Below are 15,589 nucleotides of genomic sequence, written 5' to 3' on the forward strand. Positions count from 1 at the left end.
GTATTTTCTTTGAATGGATTCGGGTAGCGAGAGGTTACAGTCGTCGGTTTGTGTTTCGTTACTCGAATATTGTTCAAGAGAAATTAAATCTTGAAATTGTGCTCTTGTTAACATACTTGTAGAACTATGTGTGTGTTGTTCTGGTGCTGGTTGTAAATCTGTTTCAGATGTTTCTGTTGTGTTTTGAGAAGAAGAACTCAAATTGTTGGACAAATTGTCTTGAATTGTATATGTGGAACTTGTTCTGGTGCTGTTTGGACAACTGTATCTGTTGTGTTTTGAGAAGAAGAACTCAAATTGTTGGACAAATTGTCTTGAATTGTATGAGGAACTTGCTTTGGTATTATAGGAGGTCGTAAGGGTTTTGAGAATGGTGAGACATAAGTTGTAGGAACTTTAACTGCAGAGGTAGTCGACGAATTGTTTGCGACACTTTTTCTTCCTTCCATTATGAAAAATAAACTGTTTTTTTCGGACTACTCATAGAAAAGTTTAAAATAAACCGTTTTTACCAACGGTAACCCCCTCTATTTTTTTATTTTATTGAAAAGTCTCCGTTGGCAAACCGTTCCATCTCAAATATTGAATGAACTATAAACGTTTTTTGTTTTCTATATATACTTTTTTGTCCAACGGTAAAACTTTTTACACAATGGTTTTTGAGAGTCGTCGCCGTTGACTTTTTTGTAGAGCACTCAAAATAGTATAACTTTGTCCGGACAAGCAAGGGTCTATCGTCGCTACAGGAAAAGTTACAGGCGTTCCAAGGAAGTATACTTTGAGAAGCCTTTCCCCCTTATAGAATGAGAGAGGACAGTTATTTTACAAAACTGACAACACTTTGACCGAGTAGTTTTTTGTGCTGAACAAAAAGTGCCATATAAACATCTGTCAAAAACCGCTTTTTAACTTCACTTAAAATGCCACGTAAGCTACGTAAGAATATACGTAAGAGGAAGAGAGCATTGAAACATCCAATAGTAAAACTAACACCACAACAACAGTTGCAACAACAAATGCTGAATGACCCCACCATGTTGCAACAAATGTCAAGCAACCCTATGCTCTTAAACCGAGTTCTTGGTGCACAGAGTGGAGGTTTAAGAGCGGCACTTTTAGCGAAAATGGCAGGCTATGGTGGAGCTGCAGACGGAACAGCATATAACCCTCAAAGTCAAATGAATTTGAGTTCACTCAAAAATCAAATAGCAGATGTCAAAAAGTCAAACATAGACATACAGAAGCAAATAGGTGAAAACGAAAAGAAACTAGAATATGACAGACACACAAAGAAACTCAATGAGTTAAACGTAGAGAAAAAGAAGAAAGAAGAACAACTGAAAGAACTAAGTACAGAGCAATATGCGAAAAAAGTGTCAGAAAAAGCAGCAGAAGTAGCAAAAATGGAACAAGATGTTATAAATTTGAAAAACCATACTACTCAATATAAAGTACTGAAAGATGAAGAGATAAAACAAAAAGCCCTGAAGACATATATGGATAGCGATGAGTATAAAAAAGAAGTTGAAGCAAATGTAAAGGCAGAAAAACTTTTACAGTTGCAAAACCAAACCGTACAGTATGAAAACTTAGCACAAGAAAGTAAAAATAACGACGCAGCCATGCAAAAGGCAATGAAAAGCGCAGAATATATAAAAGCTAACAATGACTGGTTAGATGCCCAAGCCAACGCTAAAGCAGCCCAACTTATAGGGTCAATAAGGACAAAAATACAAGCGGATGAAGACAGTTCAAATGAAGCTTTAAAAATGCTGACTTTAAGAACGCCTTCGAAGCTCTTCATAGTAAGGTGAAACTAGTGAACGACTTCTCATCTGGAAAGAAACTGAAGTCTGAAGGTTTCGACAAAGAGTTAAAGAAGTAGCACAAAATATGACGAAAATAACAGATGCAGCAACGAGACAGGCAGTTCAAAGTGCCTATGACGCCGTTAGAGCAACTGTTGTGAAAGTCAAGAAAAAGAGTTACAACAGACCAAAACAGACCTAGTAAATGCTTTCTTAAAAACGAAAAGTCAGATAGGACACTATGCTGCAGATGGAACATATGTGCCAGCTGGTGGAACTTATATACCACCAAACCCTCCAAGAGAAGCACCTGCACCAGGACTACCTAAAACATTTACATCGTCACAACAACAACCAACACAACAACCAACACAACAACCAACACAACAACCAACACAACAACCAACACAACAACCAGCACAACAACCACAACCAGCACAACAACCAACAGTTCAAAACCCTGCACAACAACCACAAACAGAGCAAGGACATAAAAGAAGTAGAGAACAAGGAAACCAAGATTTCTTAAAAATGCTTAAAGAAGACTATGGTTACCCAGCTACTCTTGACTTTAGTGACAGATATAAAGAAGCTATTAGAAAGTTCAAGGAAGGAAATACTGACCCGAACCTATTTAGCTTTATGGCTCAGCACCAAATGGGATATAATTTCAAACCTGGAAAATACAAGCTCGCTAAGGGATATGATTTAATAGCATATCATCCAAATGACATGACTGAATTTACTCCGAGATATTTGGTGTCAGAGCTAAATGACAATTCAACTCTCTTCATGAAACGCGTAAAAAATAGAGACGGAACGAAAGAAGAAAGGTTTATGAGTCCGGATGACTTAGATAGGGAACTTGTTAAAAACGGTCTCGGAATATATGAAATGCCACCAGATGAGGTACAAGAAACTCCACAGGAAGAAGTTCAGATACAACCAGACATGGAAGAAATAGTTCAGCAACAACAGCTAGAAGAGCCTGAAGGAAACGAACAAGTCCCTCCTTTGGAAACTAACTTCACAGAACTAGATGAAGATTTGGAACAGCCGAAAAATCTTGACCCTCAACAAGAGTATGAGGAGAATATGGAATCTTTCCAAGAGTCTAAGAAAAATTCGGCTGACATAGTAGAAGAATATCGAAAAATGTTTGCCGACATACAAAAGACTCCAACATCAGATGAAAATATTCAGCATAGAATGGAAGTACTGAAAGAAAATGTACGCAAATACAATAACCCTTTTTACTTACGACCATATAACGTTCAATCTTTGGCTGAACTCGGTGAAAATAAAAGGTTAAATTTCAACAAAACATATAGAAATGAAACATTGTTTAAAGTTCATTCAGAACCTAACCAATATGGAAACAAACCTACTTTTGTTTCTGCAGACTATGGAACTACAATGAGATGGGGTCATAAAGCTAATCCGGATAGGTGGTTCATAAACTTACAACCACAATTCCAAGAAGTTGTAGACGCAATGGAAGTGAATGGTGAACCAGATATAGCTGGTATTTTCAGCGCGGCTTTAATGCCATTGAAAGATATGAAACATGCAGATATTTTGGACCAGTATGAAATGAACATGGCTGATGGAAATATAACACCTGACGTTCTAGAACATTTATCTCAAAGAACTACACAGAACCATAGAGATGGTATATTTGGTGAAGAGTTTAGAAAGAAAGTTAGGGAGAGAAGGAAGAGAACCTATTGTACATGACCTTGCAAACGAAAGTTTACAAAATGTCATAAAAACTTACTTTGCAGACAATGAACTGAGAAGGGATGAATATTTAAGAAAACTCAAATGGACAGTACCAAATGAAATGTTAGTATTGAAAAACATGTTCCTTGACAAAATAAAACCAACTACAGAAATAAATGACGCAAGACTGAAACATTGGGTAAAAGCTTTCCCATTCACAAAAGATATGTTGGTAACATGGAAAGAAAACCAGAATGGCTACAAAAACATATATTTGGAAACGAGCTTATTCCATATGGACAAGCTCTGTTTGAAGAGCTTGAACCGGAAACTCAGGAAAGAGTCATGCAAACAATACGCGAAGACTCAAATACAAACTATGACAAATCTTTCTAGGATATAGGTTACCTGAGATGGGCGACCAGAGCCCAAAGGCAAAAAGGACATGGGAAATTTACAACATACTAGGTGAACATGAGGCAAAGATGCAACAACTTGAAGCAGAGGGCAAGTTACCAAAAGCGACACCAAAGAAGAAGAGAAGAGTAGAACAAAGTGAAAGTAGTGAAGAAGTAACTTCATCTAGTGAAAGTAGTGGCAATGAAGGAAAAAGAAGAGTTAAAAACTCAGTCAGGAAGAAAGTAAAGCTTGGTCCACGTGGGTTCTATTATGACACATAAATCCAACTATTCTATATTTTTACCCATATGAAATGTACGCCGCTCAGAATATAACGCCAACAGTTTTGGATGCCATGAATGGAAATGTTTCCGAATGGTATAACGAATGCGACAATGCCATTAGAAGGTCAGAAATAGTTCCTGGAACTTACGAATATACAACTGCTGTTTCTTATGGAAACGTAGGTGAGTTTGGAGAAGGTTCTTCAACAACAGTAGATATTGCTTGCGACAGGTTTCATATATTTCTATTGACAACTCATTCTTATACGTGGAACAAGACATTGAAATAAAACCTTCTGCCAAGTTGTCTGACAAGAAAGGTTGCAATGGAATTTTCTATGTCGGATACCAATATGCTCCAGAAGTTTTCATGGGATATAAGATATATTCTAACTCTGACTTAGTTCAAACAGTAACATGGGCAAACTATGAATGGTTCGCTTTGAGAAACTCAGTACAACCACAAGCTAGAGAACAAACAGACCAGTATGCAACTATTGAGAAAATAAGAAGACTTGACCCTAACGTTCCAGGAGTTTATGTTAACCTTTCTGGTTCAGATGGAAATGCTGCACTAAAGTAAAACTGAAACTTAGAGTTCCTTTGTCATCTTTCCTCATCTTCAGGTTTTTAAGATACTTGCCAAACTGGGCAGGAAAAATTTCTATCGAACTTACTCCAAGCAAAAATAACTTAGTCATTGCACCAACACAAGACCCATTCACTCTTACAGACGTAAAGGGACAAATCAAACGTCATTCGCCGACTTTTGCAAAGACAAAGTTGACTTAGACTTTGGTTTCTCAAACTTCAACACTGAAGTAAACTATTATTTCAATGCTGCTGGAACTGCTTGGGACCCAGTTAAGTTCACATGCGAAAAATTTGAATGCAAGAGAATAGAAAGCAGACTTGCAGTCTATATGTTGGACCCAGATATTTCAAATGCTTTAGCTGCCAAAATATTGCAGTTCCACTTATGTTCCCTATACACCAAATATCTGTCAAAGACTTTGCAGGTGAAGTTGGAAACCAAAGTGCTGACCCAGGTGCAAGAAAAACAGATATTGCTTTAACAACTGCAATGAAACATGCAGATACTATGTTTGTACTGTTCAGACGAACTATAAATGACTATTCTTGTTTCTACAACCCCGGTATTAAATATCATATAAACATAGATGGCAAATATTATCCAAGAGAAGAATATTCCACAGTTGAAGATATGAGGTCATACAACTTGACATTAGATGCTATGAACTTTAACAACAACTTCACAACAACCATTAACCCTGAAATGCAAAGTTCTATTATCCAATGTGAAAGTATGGACTCATACAGGAGGTCAAAAAAACTCAATATACAAATGGAGACCGTTCAAACTTTTGGCTTGGCATTCCATTTGCTGACTCAGAAACTTTATGGTGGTATTTCAACTGTTGGTACAGTTCAAATACAATATACTGGTGACAGAGACGGTCCAGATGAATTGAAAGCAAAGAAGTTTACAAAACCAATAGCACTTTTCACGGAAGATGCTCTTTTGAAGATTCGTTCGATGAAACCTGCTGGGGCTCCTCAGATTGGCATAACGACAGCTTCCATCGAGCAGATTTTGGCAGCAGGTCAGTAAGTTGTTCTTGAACTGACTTCTCTCCGTCAAATATTGACAGTACGCCAGTTTTGACATAAAATTGTAATAAACTTACCTTTAGAAATATCTGTAAGTTTTGTTGTTATATTTTGTCTGCTTCAAGAACTTTCACCATTTCAGTTATACCAACTTTCTTTGCTTTATGAAAATATTTTGGTTCAGCAAAGACTGCTATTCTATAACATTTTCCATTGTTTGTATAAAGAACTATTCTGTCAATGTATTTGTATTGTTGTGTGTGTAAACTTTGTTCTGCTTCAATTCGAAGAGATACTCGAATACGTCCATCTTTTTATTCTAAGTAAAATGTCATTTCCGAAAAATAGAAGCGTAAGTGTTTCAAAAGGTTTAATGGCGGTGGCAGATGTGAAGTTAAATTCACCAACTCAAACAAACACTCAAAGTGTTGTTGTCAATGTCAAAGAAAGAGATGTTGAAATGGGGAAACCATACGAAGACGAAGATGGTATAACAATAGTTCCTGTAAAAGAACAACCAACATACCCTGAAGTTAGCAGAGAGTTTAAGTTCTGTTGCAGATATTCGAAACGACTACCAACAACTGAAAGACAAACTTAAAACTCAGGAGAAGATTTGTCAAGCTTTAGGTATAATGTTAAACTTGGTCGAACACAACCCTGTAAAAGTGAACTCATATGTCATTGCACCTCATGAAGTTTTGAAAGAACTATTGAAACTTTTGACAGAGGCAGACGATATAAACATCAAAGAAATAGAACCCGACGTTAGTTGCTGTGGTGTTTCATATAATGTCATTGACAAGATATACGTTATGAAAGGAGGTGAAACGTTGAACTTAAAATATAGTTTCCCAGACGTTATAAAAATATTTGACGACCACAACATTTCATTAAAATTTATTTGCTAAGTAAATGGCAGAAGACACAATGGTTTATACTATTACGACTAAAAACCCTGAGTCATATAATTCTATAACAACAAACTTACAAAGTCCTCAAGGACGATATTGTAAACTAACCTTAAACACAATGACGACTAAAGCCTGTTTTGCTCTTTTGACACCAGAAGACTTTGTTGTTGTGAATGGTAAAAAATACTTCTTTAAGATACTTACTCAGATATACCACCAACAGTTTTGTTGACTTATTTAATACTTTAAGGACGGATGTAACATGTGCTGCAACTAGAGCAGGTTTCATTATGTTTGGATGTCCGACTGAGTTTACTATAAACGATATGAGCTATAATACAAAACTTATATCTGGTTTTTACTACCAACAGTTTCCTATAACAGGAAAAGGTGTCATACAAGGTCTATCTGTTCCATTGACTTTAAGTACACCTATTTTATATATTGTTTCAAACTTAGGTTCAAAGTGTTATTCGAATGTCGACAGAAACTACTATGACCAAAAGATACTCATGCGTATAAACAACACATTCTCTGCTGGTTTGCCTATTGTTCATTCGAATGCAGAGTTTTCAGCTTTAGTGAACTCAAACACTTTAGCAAACATAAACTTAACCTTAGTTGACGCAAACTTTGTTCCTGTAAAACTTTTATGTCCTATGTATTTGTCAATGACGGCAGAAAGTTTCGAATTGGAAGATGCAACTGGTGAAAGTATTGTATTACAAGAACAACTTCAACAACAAATAGCTCAAGAACAACAAATGCAACAAATAGCTCAAGAATAAAAAAATATTTTTTTTTATTTTTATAAAAATGTACAGAATAGATGTTTCAGATTTTTATGACTTCCAAGCCTTCAGAAATATGTGTCCATTTAGAGACTATAACAAAGCAGTCGAGAATTTGAAACGTTTAGTCATTTATGTGACTCTGCCCCAGAATGTTATGTCATGAAAGAATGGGATGTTGTCTTTAACAAACCAAGAGCAACAATAGTTTCAGAACAAGAATGTAAACAGAAACTTAAGAAAATAAAAGTCGTACAAGTTGGTATGAAGATGTTAGATGCTTGGGATATCTTATTGTCAAAGTTAGAAGATTTTTCAGTTCGTGGTATAAAGTTCTATACACCTTCTCCAAACTTCTATTCTATCTTCACTGGATATAAATACGAACAAGTAGAATGGAAAGAAAATGTTATAGAAGCTTGGTTAGACCATGTCAAAGAAATTATATGCAATGGAAACGAAAGAGTCTATGAGTATATCTTATGTTGGTTTGCAAACATCTTACAACATCCAAGTGCTAAAAATGAAACTGCTCTCATCATAATTGGAAAACAAGGAACTGGTAAGAACACTTTCTTTACAGATATTTTATGCAAACTGTTAGAGGGCTATTCGAATCCGAATATGACAAACTTAGAAAACATCTGCGGTAAATTTAACTCTTCAATAGAGAATATGAAACTTATAGTATGTAACGAACTTCAAAGTATAGATACAACAAAAGTTTTGAACTCAGATGCTTTGAAGAGTCTTATAACAGACAAAGTTGGAGTTGTTGAAAGAAAATATAAAGACCAAAGAGTTTGTGAAAATGTTGCAAACTTCGTCATGGTTTCAAACAACGCTGTTCCGATGAAGTTAGAAAGTTCTGACAGAAGATATGTAGTTGTCAGAACGTCAGATTCTCATATGCAAGATACAGAATATTTTGACGACTTAGCAGAAACTTTAACATCTGACTTTTACAACCACTTGTTCTCATATTTCATGACATTAGATATTTCTAAGTTCAATCCAAGACAAATTCCACATACCGAAGAGAGACAAACATTGTTAGAAGCAAACAAGAGTGTATATGAACTGTTCATAGATGAAACTGACTTTGAGTGTTTAGATGAAAGGTCATTGTACGATTCGTATAAACAGTATTGTCAAGAATATGGTTATATGACAGCGTCTAAACGAACATTCTTGGCAAATGTCAAAAGTCTTTTGGATGTACAGAATGGTGTATATACAAAGAAAAATTTTTCTGAGTAAATTTTAAAAAAATATATTTTTTTTATCCGATAGAAAAGATGGCAAAATTCATCTCAGTAAACAAGTACATGTCAGGACTTAAAGAAGAACTAGACCCATTCACATATTTGAATGTTTACTTCTACCATTTTGAAAAGTCTACATATGACAAAGTTTGGAACATCGAACCAGTTAAGTTTGCTATTGTGACTAAAAATGGTGCGAAATTTGAAGACTTAGACATAGAAGGTTTGTTAACAGTCAAAGAAAGTTTTGACAGAAGGTTTTCAAACCTTAAAGAAGGCAAAGCATACAAACTTGTTATACCTTATGAACCAAAGAAAGCAGACGACTATGAATATTATGAGTCTAAAGTTGTAGAAGTTCAAGGTAAATTGGGTAAAAAGATTTTAGAGTCTAAGCCAGTGTTTACTCCTAAAGAGGAAGAGAACATTGACATTGACCCAGAAATGTTCTAAAAATAAAATTTTATTTTTACATGTCAAATTTCTTTTTCTCTGGAACTGGCTCTGGTTCTTTCTTCTCTTCTTCTACTTTCTTTTCTTTCTTTTCTCTCTTCTTCTTTTCTGGTGGAGTTATGTCAAATTTCTCCGAACCATATTTTTGTAAAAGTTCTTTGTCCTTTAATAGCTCTTCTATTCTGTTTTCTATTTCATCTTCAAGAACAGCGCATGTGTCTTCTTTGCATTCTAAGAAGTTTTGTTGGACTTCATCTCTCCAAGAGGCGTCATCTCTGTCAACAAGTCTGTCATTGACAAATTTTAAGACTTCTCTGCTTAATGTTTTATGGTTCTTGTCATATTCCCAGAAACAGAACTTTAGAACAAATTCCCCTTTCTTGTTTACACTATGTAAGATTTTATGGTCGACAGATGTTTTGCTGTCGAAAAGCTTGTCTCGAATATAGATGGCGAAATCGCTAGACATTTCCTAAAAGATAAAAATTTTAATTTTTCTAAAAATATGTTAGAAAAAAAAGTTTGCTGACATTGACAAGAAATTTGAGAATGTTTTAAATAAGAACAAGAGGAAGTTGGAAAATGCTCAGATAAAACCCATACATGACAAGTTCTTATTTGCTCAGAATGGTATAACAGGTCTAATTGCACCGCCTGGGTCGGGTAAGACTTTCACTTATCTTAAAATGGCTGCACAACAACAAGAACTAGATGAGAAGAACCCATTCTATGAGTTAGTAGTCATTTGTAGTACTTCTGGTCAATTTGACCAAACCGTAAATTCGTTCAAAGATATTATAAAAAAGTCAAAACTAGTATGTATAAAAGACTCTGAGTTGTTGGATTGGATAAAGAAGTACCAAAGAAGAGTTTTGAAGTACAATGCTATAAATGAGTATATAAATTCGAAGTTTAAAGACCCAAATGAGGAAATGCAGAGAATATTAGAGAAGAAACACTTCAGAAACAAACAGAAAGAGATAGAATACATTTCGAAGAAATTGCAATCTTACGATTGGAAGACTTACCCTCACAGATGTCTTCTTATCTTAGACGACTTCGCCTCTCATCCTTTGTTAAAGAACAGAGAACAAGACATGTGTCGAATTCTTAAGAAGCTCAGACACTTTAACATCTCTGTTGTCATTTGTGTACAGACAGCAAAGAGTTTAAGTAAGGATGTAAAGAGAATACTTACTGACATTGTACTTTTCCCCGGATTGTCCGAAGACGATTTCATGGAACTTATGAAAGAGTCCATGGCAGGTAAGTTTGACAGACATGAACTATGGGAGAAGTACAAAGTCATACAAGACCCTCATACTTCTTTCAGAATTCATATCTACGCGAACAAAGTTCAAATTGTAAAAAGTCAAGCGTAAAAAATGTAAGTGTTTGAGTCTTAGTCTGTTGTGGTGCTGGGGCTTTCGGTTCTTCTGGCTTTGGAATGGACTCGGTTGGTGGTACGTCGGACATTCGTTTGTGTCCTGTCGGAAGGAAGAACTTTTCCTGTCGGAAGGAAGAACTTTTCCTGTTGGAAGGAAAAACTTTTCCTGTTGGAAGGAAAAACTTTTCCTGTTGGAAGGAAAAACTTTTCCTGTTGGAAGGAAAAATTTTTCCTGTTGGAAGGAAAAACTTTTCCTGTCGTTCGACCAAAAAGTTCTCAATTTTCGAAAATTTGAATGGTTTACGGACGGACAACTGGAAAAATTTTTCCTGTTGGAAGGAAGAGTTCTTCCAGTTGGAAGGAAAATTTTTTCCTGTTGGAAGGAAGAGTTCTTCCAGTTGGAAGGAAAATTTTTTCCTGTTGGAAGGAAGAGTTCTTCCAGTTGTCGGGAAATTTTTTTCCTGTCGGAAGGAAGGACTCGGAATGCCAGAAGGACTCGGACAAGGCAATTTACCTTATAGAGCTACCTGAGCCATCTGAAGTCAAGACCAAAAATAAACGCTTTACATGTATTTTTCAGCAACTTCGTCAAATAATTTTATAGCACTATCTATCTCATCTACTTCAAACGTTTCTTTACCTTTCGTGGGAGCACCATACCTTTTCTCAAACTTTTCAAGTAGTTCTGTTTCTGCAGCTCTCATATCGTTAACGAACACAACCTTGACTCTATTGACTGTACTGTCATATCTTTGAGTTATATTATATGTTCTTCCTATCTTATATCTCTTTGTATTGAAGTCCTTCGGTTTCTGAACGATGTAAAGTAAGCCTTCACTGCAACGTTCAGTATCGAATGAACCATATGTTATGAAATTATATCCAACAACTGGGTCAATCCATAACAAAACTATCGGTATAAGACTTTTGTCAATGAGATATGCTGTAGTTCCATAGAATCTTACCGATATCATAAGCTCAGGATTTCTTGTCAAAATTTTCTGAGTTGAAGCAATTCCAACCCAATGCCATGTTTTCTTTCCAGATGGAGATATAATGTCTGACAAAGAATATTTTTTGTATTTCTTTGAGTATCTTACGTTTAAATCACCTATTCTAACCACTTTGGTCTCATTGTCTATCTTTTTAACTGTTTCAAACTCAGTGTTTGTCATTTCCTGTTCTTACATACAAAATAAAAAAAAATATTTTAAAAAAACTAGCGTTATTTTATTTTGTATAAAAGATACAGTTATATCATGAAATTTGGTCATTTTTTTACGATTTTCATAGAGTTTTGGCGACCAGGGTTTTTCACCTACTCGCAATTTTTCACGATTTTCATGTGTTTTTTTCACGATTTCAGGGATTTTTTTACGAAGTGCAAAAGTTCACTTCGTATAAAAGATACAGTTATATCATGAAATTTGGTCATTTTTTTCATGTCAGAAGACTCGAAGGTGCAACACTTCCAAAATACCGACGAACTCAGAAGAGCAGCATGGCAGTATGTTCTTGACAACTTCTTTGAGTTCTCCAGGTACACCTTGGAAAATGCTGAAGAACTCCGACACAGAGAATTTGGAGAAATTGCGCTCCAATACTACCTTGACAAACAAAGGGTAAAATAAGACTAAAAACTTAACGTTTAAAAAGTGACATTTTTAATGAGCTCCGAGTCACCGAGAAAACTTGGTCAGATGTTAGCAGCTTACTTCCCTGAGGAGGATGGAAGCGTTACATACGTAAGGTTCAAAAACAACGAACCTGGAATTGCGTACCAAATTCGCAATTACATGACCATGGAAGAGTACGAAAGGCTCCTACAAGAGAAACCAGCTCTAAACAACTCAGAAAAGAAAGAATAAAAAGTTTAACTCGTAATTGTTTATTTTTTTTACTTGTATGGGCAAGCTGCAAGAATGAAGTCGACTATCTCAGTCTTTGTCTTGACGAGCTGGACGGCTCTTGTGAGTACGTCTGTTTTGCGGTCTCCAGCTGGTGTCTGACCTTCGTAATTGCGCATGTTCTTGAGAGCTCCAACTGTAAATGATTGTAGGATGAAGAGTCTCTCAGACTGCTTGAGGTAGTCGTCTCTGTCTTTGACCGAATCTGTGGTACGAGTCGAATCGGTCGATTTGAGGGAAGAGACTGAAAGCCTGTCGTCTTCCATTGGAGCTGTAGCATACTCTTTGCGTAAGCGGTTCAGACCTTCTTCGAAGTCTTGGTCTCTCTTCGATTGAGATTGGAATTGGAATTGCTGGGGTGGAGCTTGCTGGAACATCCAAGGGTTGGGGAAGTAAGGCATAGGCTGAGGAGGAGGGTAGTTCGGGAAGCCTTGTGGTGGGTAGTAACATTGAGGTGGAAATTGGTAGTAATTTGGTGGAGGTACTTGCTGGAATTGGAATTGCTGAGGAGACTGTTGTGGTTCTGCAGCTTTCGGTTTTTCTGGCTTTGGAATGGACTCGGTTGGTGGTACGTCGGACATTCGTTTGTGTCCTGTCGGAAGGAAGAACTTTTTCTGAAGTTCGACCAAAAAAGTTCTCAATTTTCGAAAATTTGAATGGTTTACGGACGGACAACTGGAAAACATTTTCCTGTCGGATGGAAGAACTTGGAATGCAAGAAAGACTTGACGAGGCAATTTACCTAATTGAAATTAACGACTGCTTAAAAGACTACTTGCGCAAGGTCATGAAGCCCAAGGTCAAGTTCACCACTATTTCTGGAAGGTCTACACTTCAGCTCGAGACTTCGACTGGAATTCCAATTCAAATACCAGACGGGACAGCCTACGATGGCATAAAGGACGCCAAAAGAGAAGCTCTTGTTAAGTTCCTAAACAAACGTCCTTGGATAAAAATACCAAACAAGGAGAACCCCCTACCCCATATGAAATTGGCAATTCAGTCTCTCCTTCACTTCTCTGGTCAGCCGTTCTACATAACCTCAGAAGGCGACATCCAACCAGTTCAGCAAACATCTATATGGCACGTTTAGAGTAAAAACATTTTTTTTCATTTTTTGAATGAAGCAAGTTAAATTCGTCCCACACCAATCTCAATGGACCGATGAAGAGTTTCAAGCTATGGTTGAAGGTGTTGAGAACGACATAGACGGCGAACTTGAAGGAGCTCAAATCACAATTGCAACCAAAATTGCAGAAGTCAAGGAACAGATAGCTCCACTTAAAGCTACCAAAGCTACTCTTGACCTCATGGATAGTTACCGTTTAGATGTCAAGAGTGGAATAAGACAATTAAAATTAAAACTTCTAAACTACGAAGCTATACTCCAAAAGTTAGCAGAAATGAGAAGACTTTACCAGAGCTACTTACATGTAAGGGACTTACCTTCAAGCAGTCCGACCAAAGATGAATTTGTTGACATTGTCCCAATTTTGTCCGAAAGTCAGCTCAGATGTTTCGAACTGCTCCCAACATATCCAGAATATGAACGTTTGCCTGAACTCTTCCGCAATCTCAAAAAACGTTTTTTGGTTCTCATGTTCGAAACTTTTATCGGAAGAGACAACAAACGTTCAGAAGAAGAACAAGATATTATTTTAAACTTGTTGTATGACTTAACCGTCATAACAAGCTTTTTGAAGTAAAACCGTCATTCTCAAACCACTTCATTTTTTCGATGTCCGAACAAGCACCGAAGCCAAACTCAATGGCAGATGTCCTTTCAAGGTTGCCAGACAAGCGCCCAGTTCACCTTCAAATTGTCCAATTGAACGCTCATCTGTCAAACACCATTAAGACTCTCCAAAGTAGTCTTATGACAGAGATGAAGGGACTTAAAGGTGAGTTCCTCATGAACCAAGCTTCCAATGAAAAAGTCCTGAACGATTTCGCGGAAACCTTGCGCAATTACGAGAAAGAGAACCGAGACCTTGCCCGACTCATCTACCGTTTCTTCGAAGAGATAGACGCCATCTGGAAGGTACTCGGAAAGGACAGAACCTCCAACACCGTACTTCGTGAGTACCAAATTGAAGAAGGAATTTTCGAAGAAGAAGAGAAACACGAAGAAGAAGAGGAAGAAGAAGAGAAACAAGAAGAAAAGGAAGTTTGGGCAACCCTTGTTGCCGATGACAGTTACGAAATTTCCCAACCCTACCCATACAAAATCCGCAACAAGGAGACCGGCAAGGTTCTTACCCCAGTCCTCAACAACTTGGGACACTTGAACCTTAACCTTCGGAATTACGGTACAATTTCCATGGGAAGGCTTGTCGGTATGCAATGGGTTCCAAATCCAGACAAGAAGACGAGGGTCAGACACATTGACGGTGACAAGCTCAACAACCGTAAGGAGAACCTCGAGTGGTTCTAAGAGTAAAAAAATTTTATTTTAGGGGGAAACCCCAAGTAAATTTAGGTGTTTATTTGCATAAGTAGCTTAAATTAATGGTAATTTGGATAAGTAGTTCCTGACCTCTGAATTGGACTCTTTCGTCATCCCAGTTGCGTAGGAGGTCGTCCCAGAGGAGTTGGTAGAATTGCCAATCCAAGGACGATTTGTCCTCCCAGGCATTGAGGATGTACTGCTCGTAGAGTTTCATGACCTCTGCCTTGCACCAGACACCCTCTCCCTTGGAACGTAAGGCTTCTTCGAAGTGCTCGAATGCGATTGGCTGCTTGACCATCCGAAATGACACTTTTTGTCCGTTTGGTCAATGTTCGTGTCTCGTGCCATAGTCGACGAAAATACAGACAAACAGGTTATATATGAGTTTGAGACCAAGAATGGTGTAACTCGACCTGTCCGATTCAAAGACTCCGAGGGCGACCATGAAATTAAACGGAAATTAGCTAGGAAGGAATATAAAATGGACTGGTTGCCACCACCTCCACCACCTTTACCTGTTCCTCAAGTAAATAAGCCTTTCACGTTCCCAAGAATTCCCACATTTAAATTCAAATAAA

General features: G+C 37.1%; 12 protein-coding genes and 3 pseudogenes across 15 annotated transcripts, besides 1 other annotated feature; 11 read left to right on the top strand and 4 right to left on the bottom strand.

Moving 5' to 3' along the window:
• Positions 1–3: 3 nt before the first annotated feature.
• On the bottom strand, positions 4–449 carry TVAGG3_0747720 (annotated as a pseudogene). Its single transcript has one exon. A coding segment is annotated over exon 1 (446 nt).
• A 471-nt stretch (positions 450–920) lies between these two features.
• Positions 921–1,451, top strand: TVAGG3_0747730 (protein of unknown function, DUF4106 family; the record flags this gene model as incomplete). Its single annotated transcript, XM_051245076.1, has 1 exon — positions 921–1,451. A coding segment is annotated over one exon (531 nt), but the record flags the coding sequence as incomplete, so codon positions are not given.
• Positions 1,452–1,909: 458 nt separating this feature from the next.
• TVAGG3_0747740 lies at positions 1,910–3,023 on the top strand (annotated as a pseudogene). Its single transcript has one exon. A coding segment is annotated over exon 1 (1,114 nt).
• A 144-nt stretch (positions 3,024–3,167) lies between these two features.
• Positions 3,168–15,589: part of a mobile genetic element that runs on past the window's edge.
• On the top strand, positions 7,086–7,547 carry TVAGG3_0747760 (uncharacterized protein; the record flags this gene model as incomplete). Its single annotated transcript, XM_051245077.1, has 1 exon — positions 7,086–7,547. One exon carries the CDS (start codon positions 7,086–7,088, stop codon positions 7,545–7,547), a length of 462 nt encoding a protein of 153 aa, XP_051091664.1.
• On the top strand, positions 7,576–8,064 carry TVAGG3_0747770 (annotated as a pseudogene). The gene has a single exon. A coding segment is annotated over exon 1 (489 nt).
• TVAGG3_0747780 (protein of unknown function, DUF4108 family) lies at positions 8,849–9,268 on the top strand (the record flags this gene model as incomplete). Its single annotated transcript, XM_051245078.1, has 1 exon — positions 8,849–9,268. One exon carries the CDS (start codon positions 8,849–8,851, stop codon positions 9,266–9,268), a length of 420 nt encoding a protein of 139 aa, XP_051091665.1.
• Positions 9,285–9,626, bottom strand: TVAGG3_0747790 (uncharacterized protein; the record flags this gene model as incomplete). The annotated part of the gene is made up of 1 exon (XM_051245079.1): positions 9,285–9,626. A coding segment is annotated over one exon (342 nt), but the record flags the coding sequence as incomplete, so codon positions are not given.
• Positions 9,955–10,650, top strand: TVAGG3_0747800 (protein of unknown function, DUF4106 family; the record flags this gene model as incomplete). The annotated part of the gene is made up of 1 exon (XM_051245080.1): positions 9,955–10,650. The coding sequence occupies one exon, from the start codon at positions 9,955–9,957 to the stop codon at positions 10,648–10,650; it is 696 nt and encodes a 231-aa protein (XP_051091667.1).
• Positions 12,323–12,523, top strand: TVAGG3_0747810 (uncharacterized protein; the record flags this gene model as incomplete). The annotated part of the gene is made up of 1 exon (XM_051245081.1): positions 12,323–12,523. One exon carries the CDS (start codon positions 12,323–12,325, stop codon positions 12,521–12,523), a length of 201 nt encoding a protein of 66 aa, XP_051091668.1.
• Positions 12,553–13,143, bottom strand: TVAGG3_0747820 (uncharacterized protein; the record flags this gene model as incomplete). Its single annotated transcript, XM_051245082.1, has 1 exon — positions 12,553–13,143. The coding sequence occupies one exon, from the start codon at positions 13,141–13,143 to the stop codon at positions 12,553–12,555; it is 591 nt and encodes a 196-aa protein (XP_051091669.1).
• Positions 13,260–13,655, top strand: TVAGG3_0747830 (uncharacterized protein; the record flags this gene model as incomplete). The annotated part of the gene is made up of 1 exon (XM_051245083.1): positions 13,260–13,655. One exon carries the CDS (start codon positions 13,260–13,262, stop codon positions 13,653–13,655), a length of 396 nt encoding a protein of 131 aa, XP_051091670.1.
• Positions 13,684–14,268, top strand: TVAGG3_0747840 (uncharacterized protein; the record flags this gene model as incomplete). The annotated part of the gene is made up of 1 exon (XM_051245084.1): positions 13,684–14,268. One exon carries the CDS (start codon positions 13,684–13,686, stop codon positions 14,266–14,268), a length of 585 nt encoding a protein of 194 aa, XP_051091671.1.
• TVAGG3_0747850 (HNH endonuclease family) lies at positions 14,301–14,996 on the top strand (the record flags this gene model as incomplete). The annotated part of the gene is made up of 1 exon (XM_051245085.1): positions 14,301–14,996. One exon carries the CDS (start codon positions 14,301–14,303, stop codon positions 14,994–14,996), a length of 696 nt encoding a protein of 231 aa, XP_051091672.1.
• TVAGG3_0747860 (uncharacterized protein) lies at positions 15,046–15,309 on the bottom strand (the record flags this gene model as incomplete). Its single annotated transcript, XM_051245086.1, has 1 exon — positions 15,046–15,309. One exon carries the CDS (start codon positions 15,307–15,309, stop codon positions 15,046–15,048), a length of 264 nt encoding a protein of 87 aa, XP_051091673.1.
• Positions 15,340–15,588, top strand: TVAGG3_0747870 (uncharacterized protein; the record flags this gene model as incomplete). The annotated part of the gene is made up of 1 exon (XM_001297845.1): positions 15,340–15,588. The coding sequence occupies one exon, from the start codon at positions 15,340–15,342 to the stop codon at positions 15,586–15,588; it is 249 nt and encodes an 82-aa protein (XP_001297846.1).

This window comes from Trichomonas vaginalis, chromosome III (assembly GCF_026262505.1).
Source record: "Trichomonas vaginalis G3 chromosome III, whole genome shotgun sequence".
Classification (NCBI taxonomy): Eukaryota; Parabasalia; order Trichomonadida; family Trichomonadidae; genus Trichomonas; species Trichomonas vaginalis.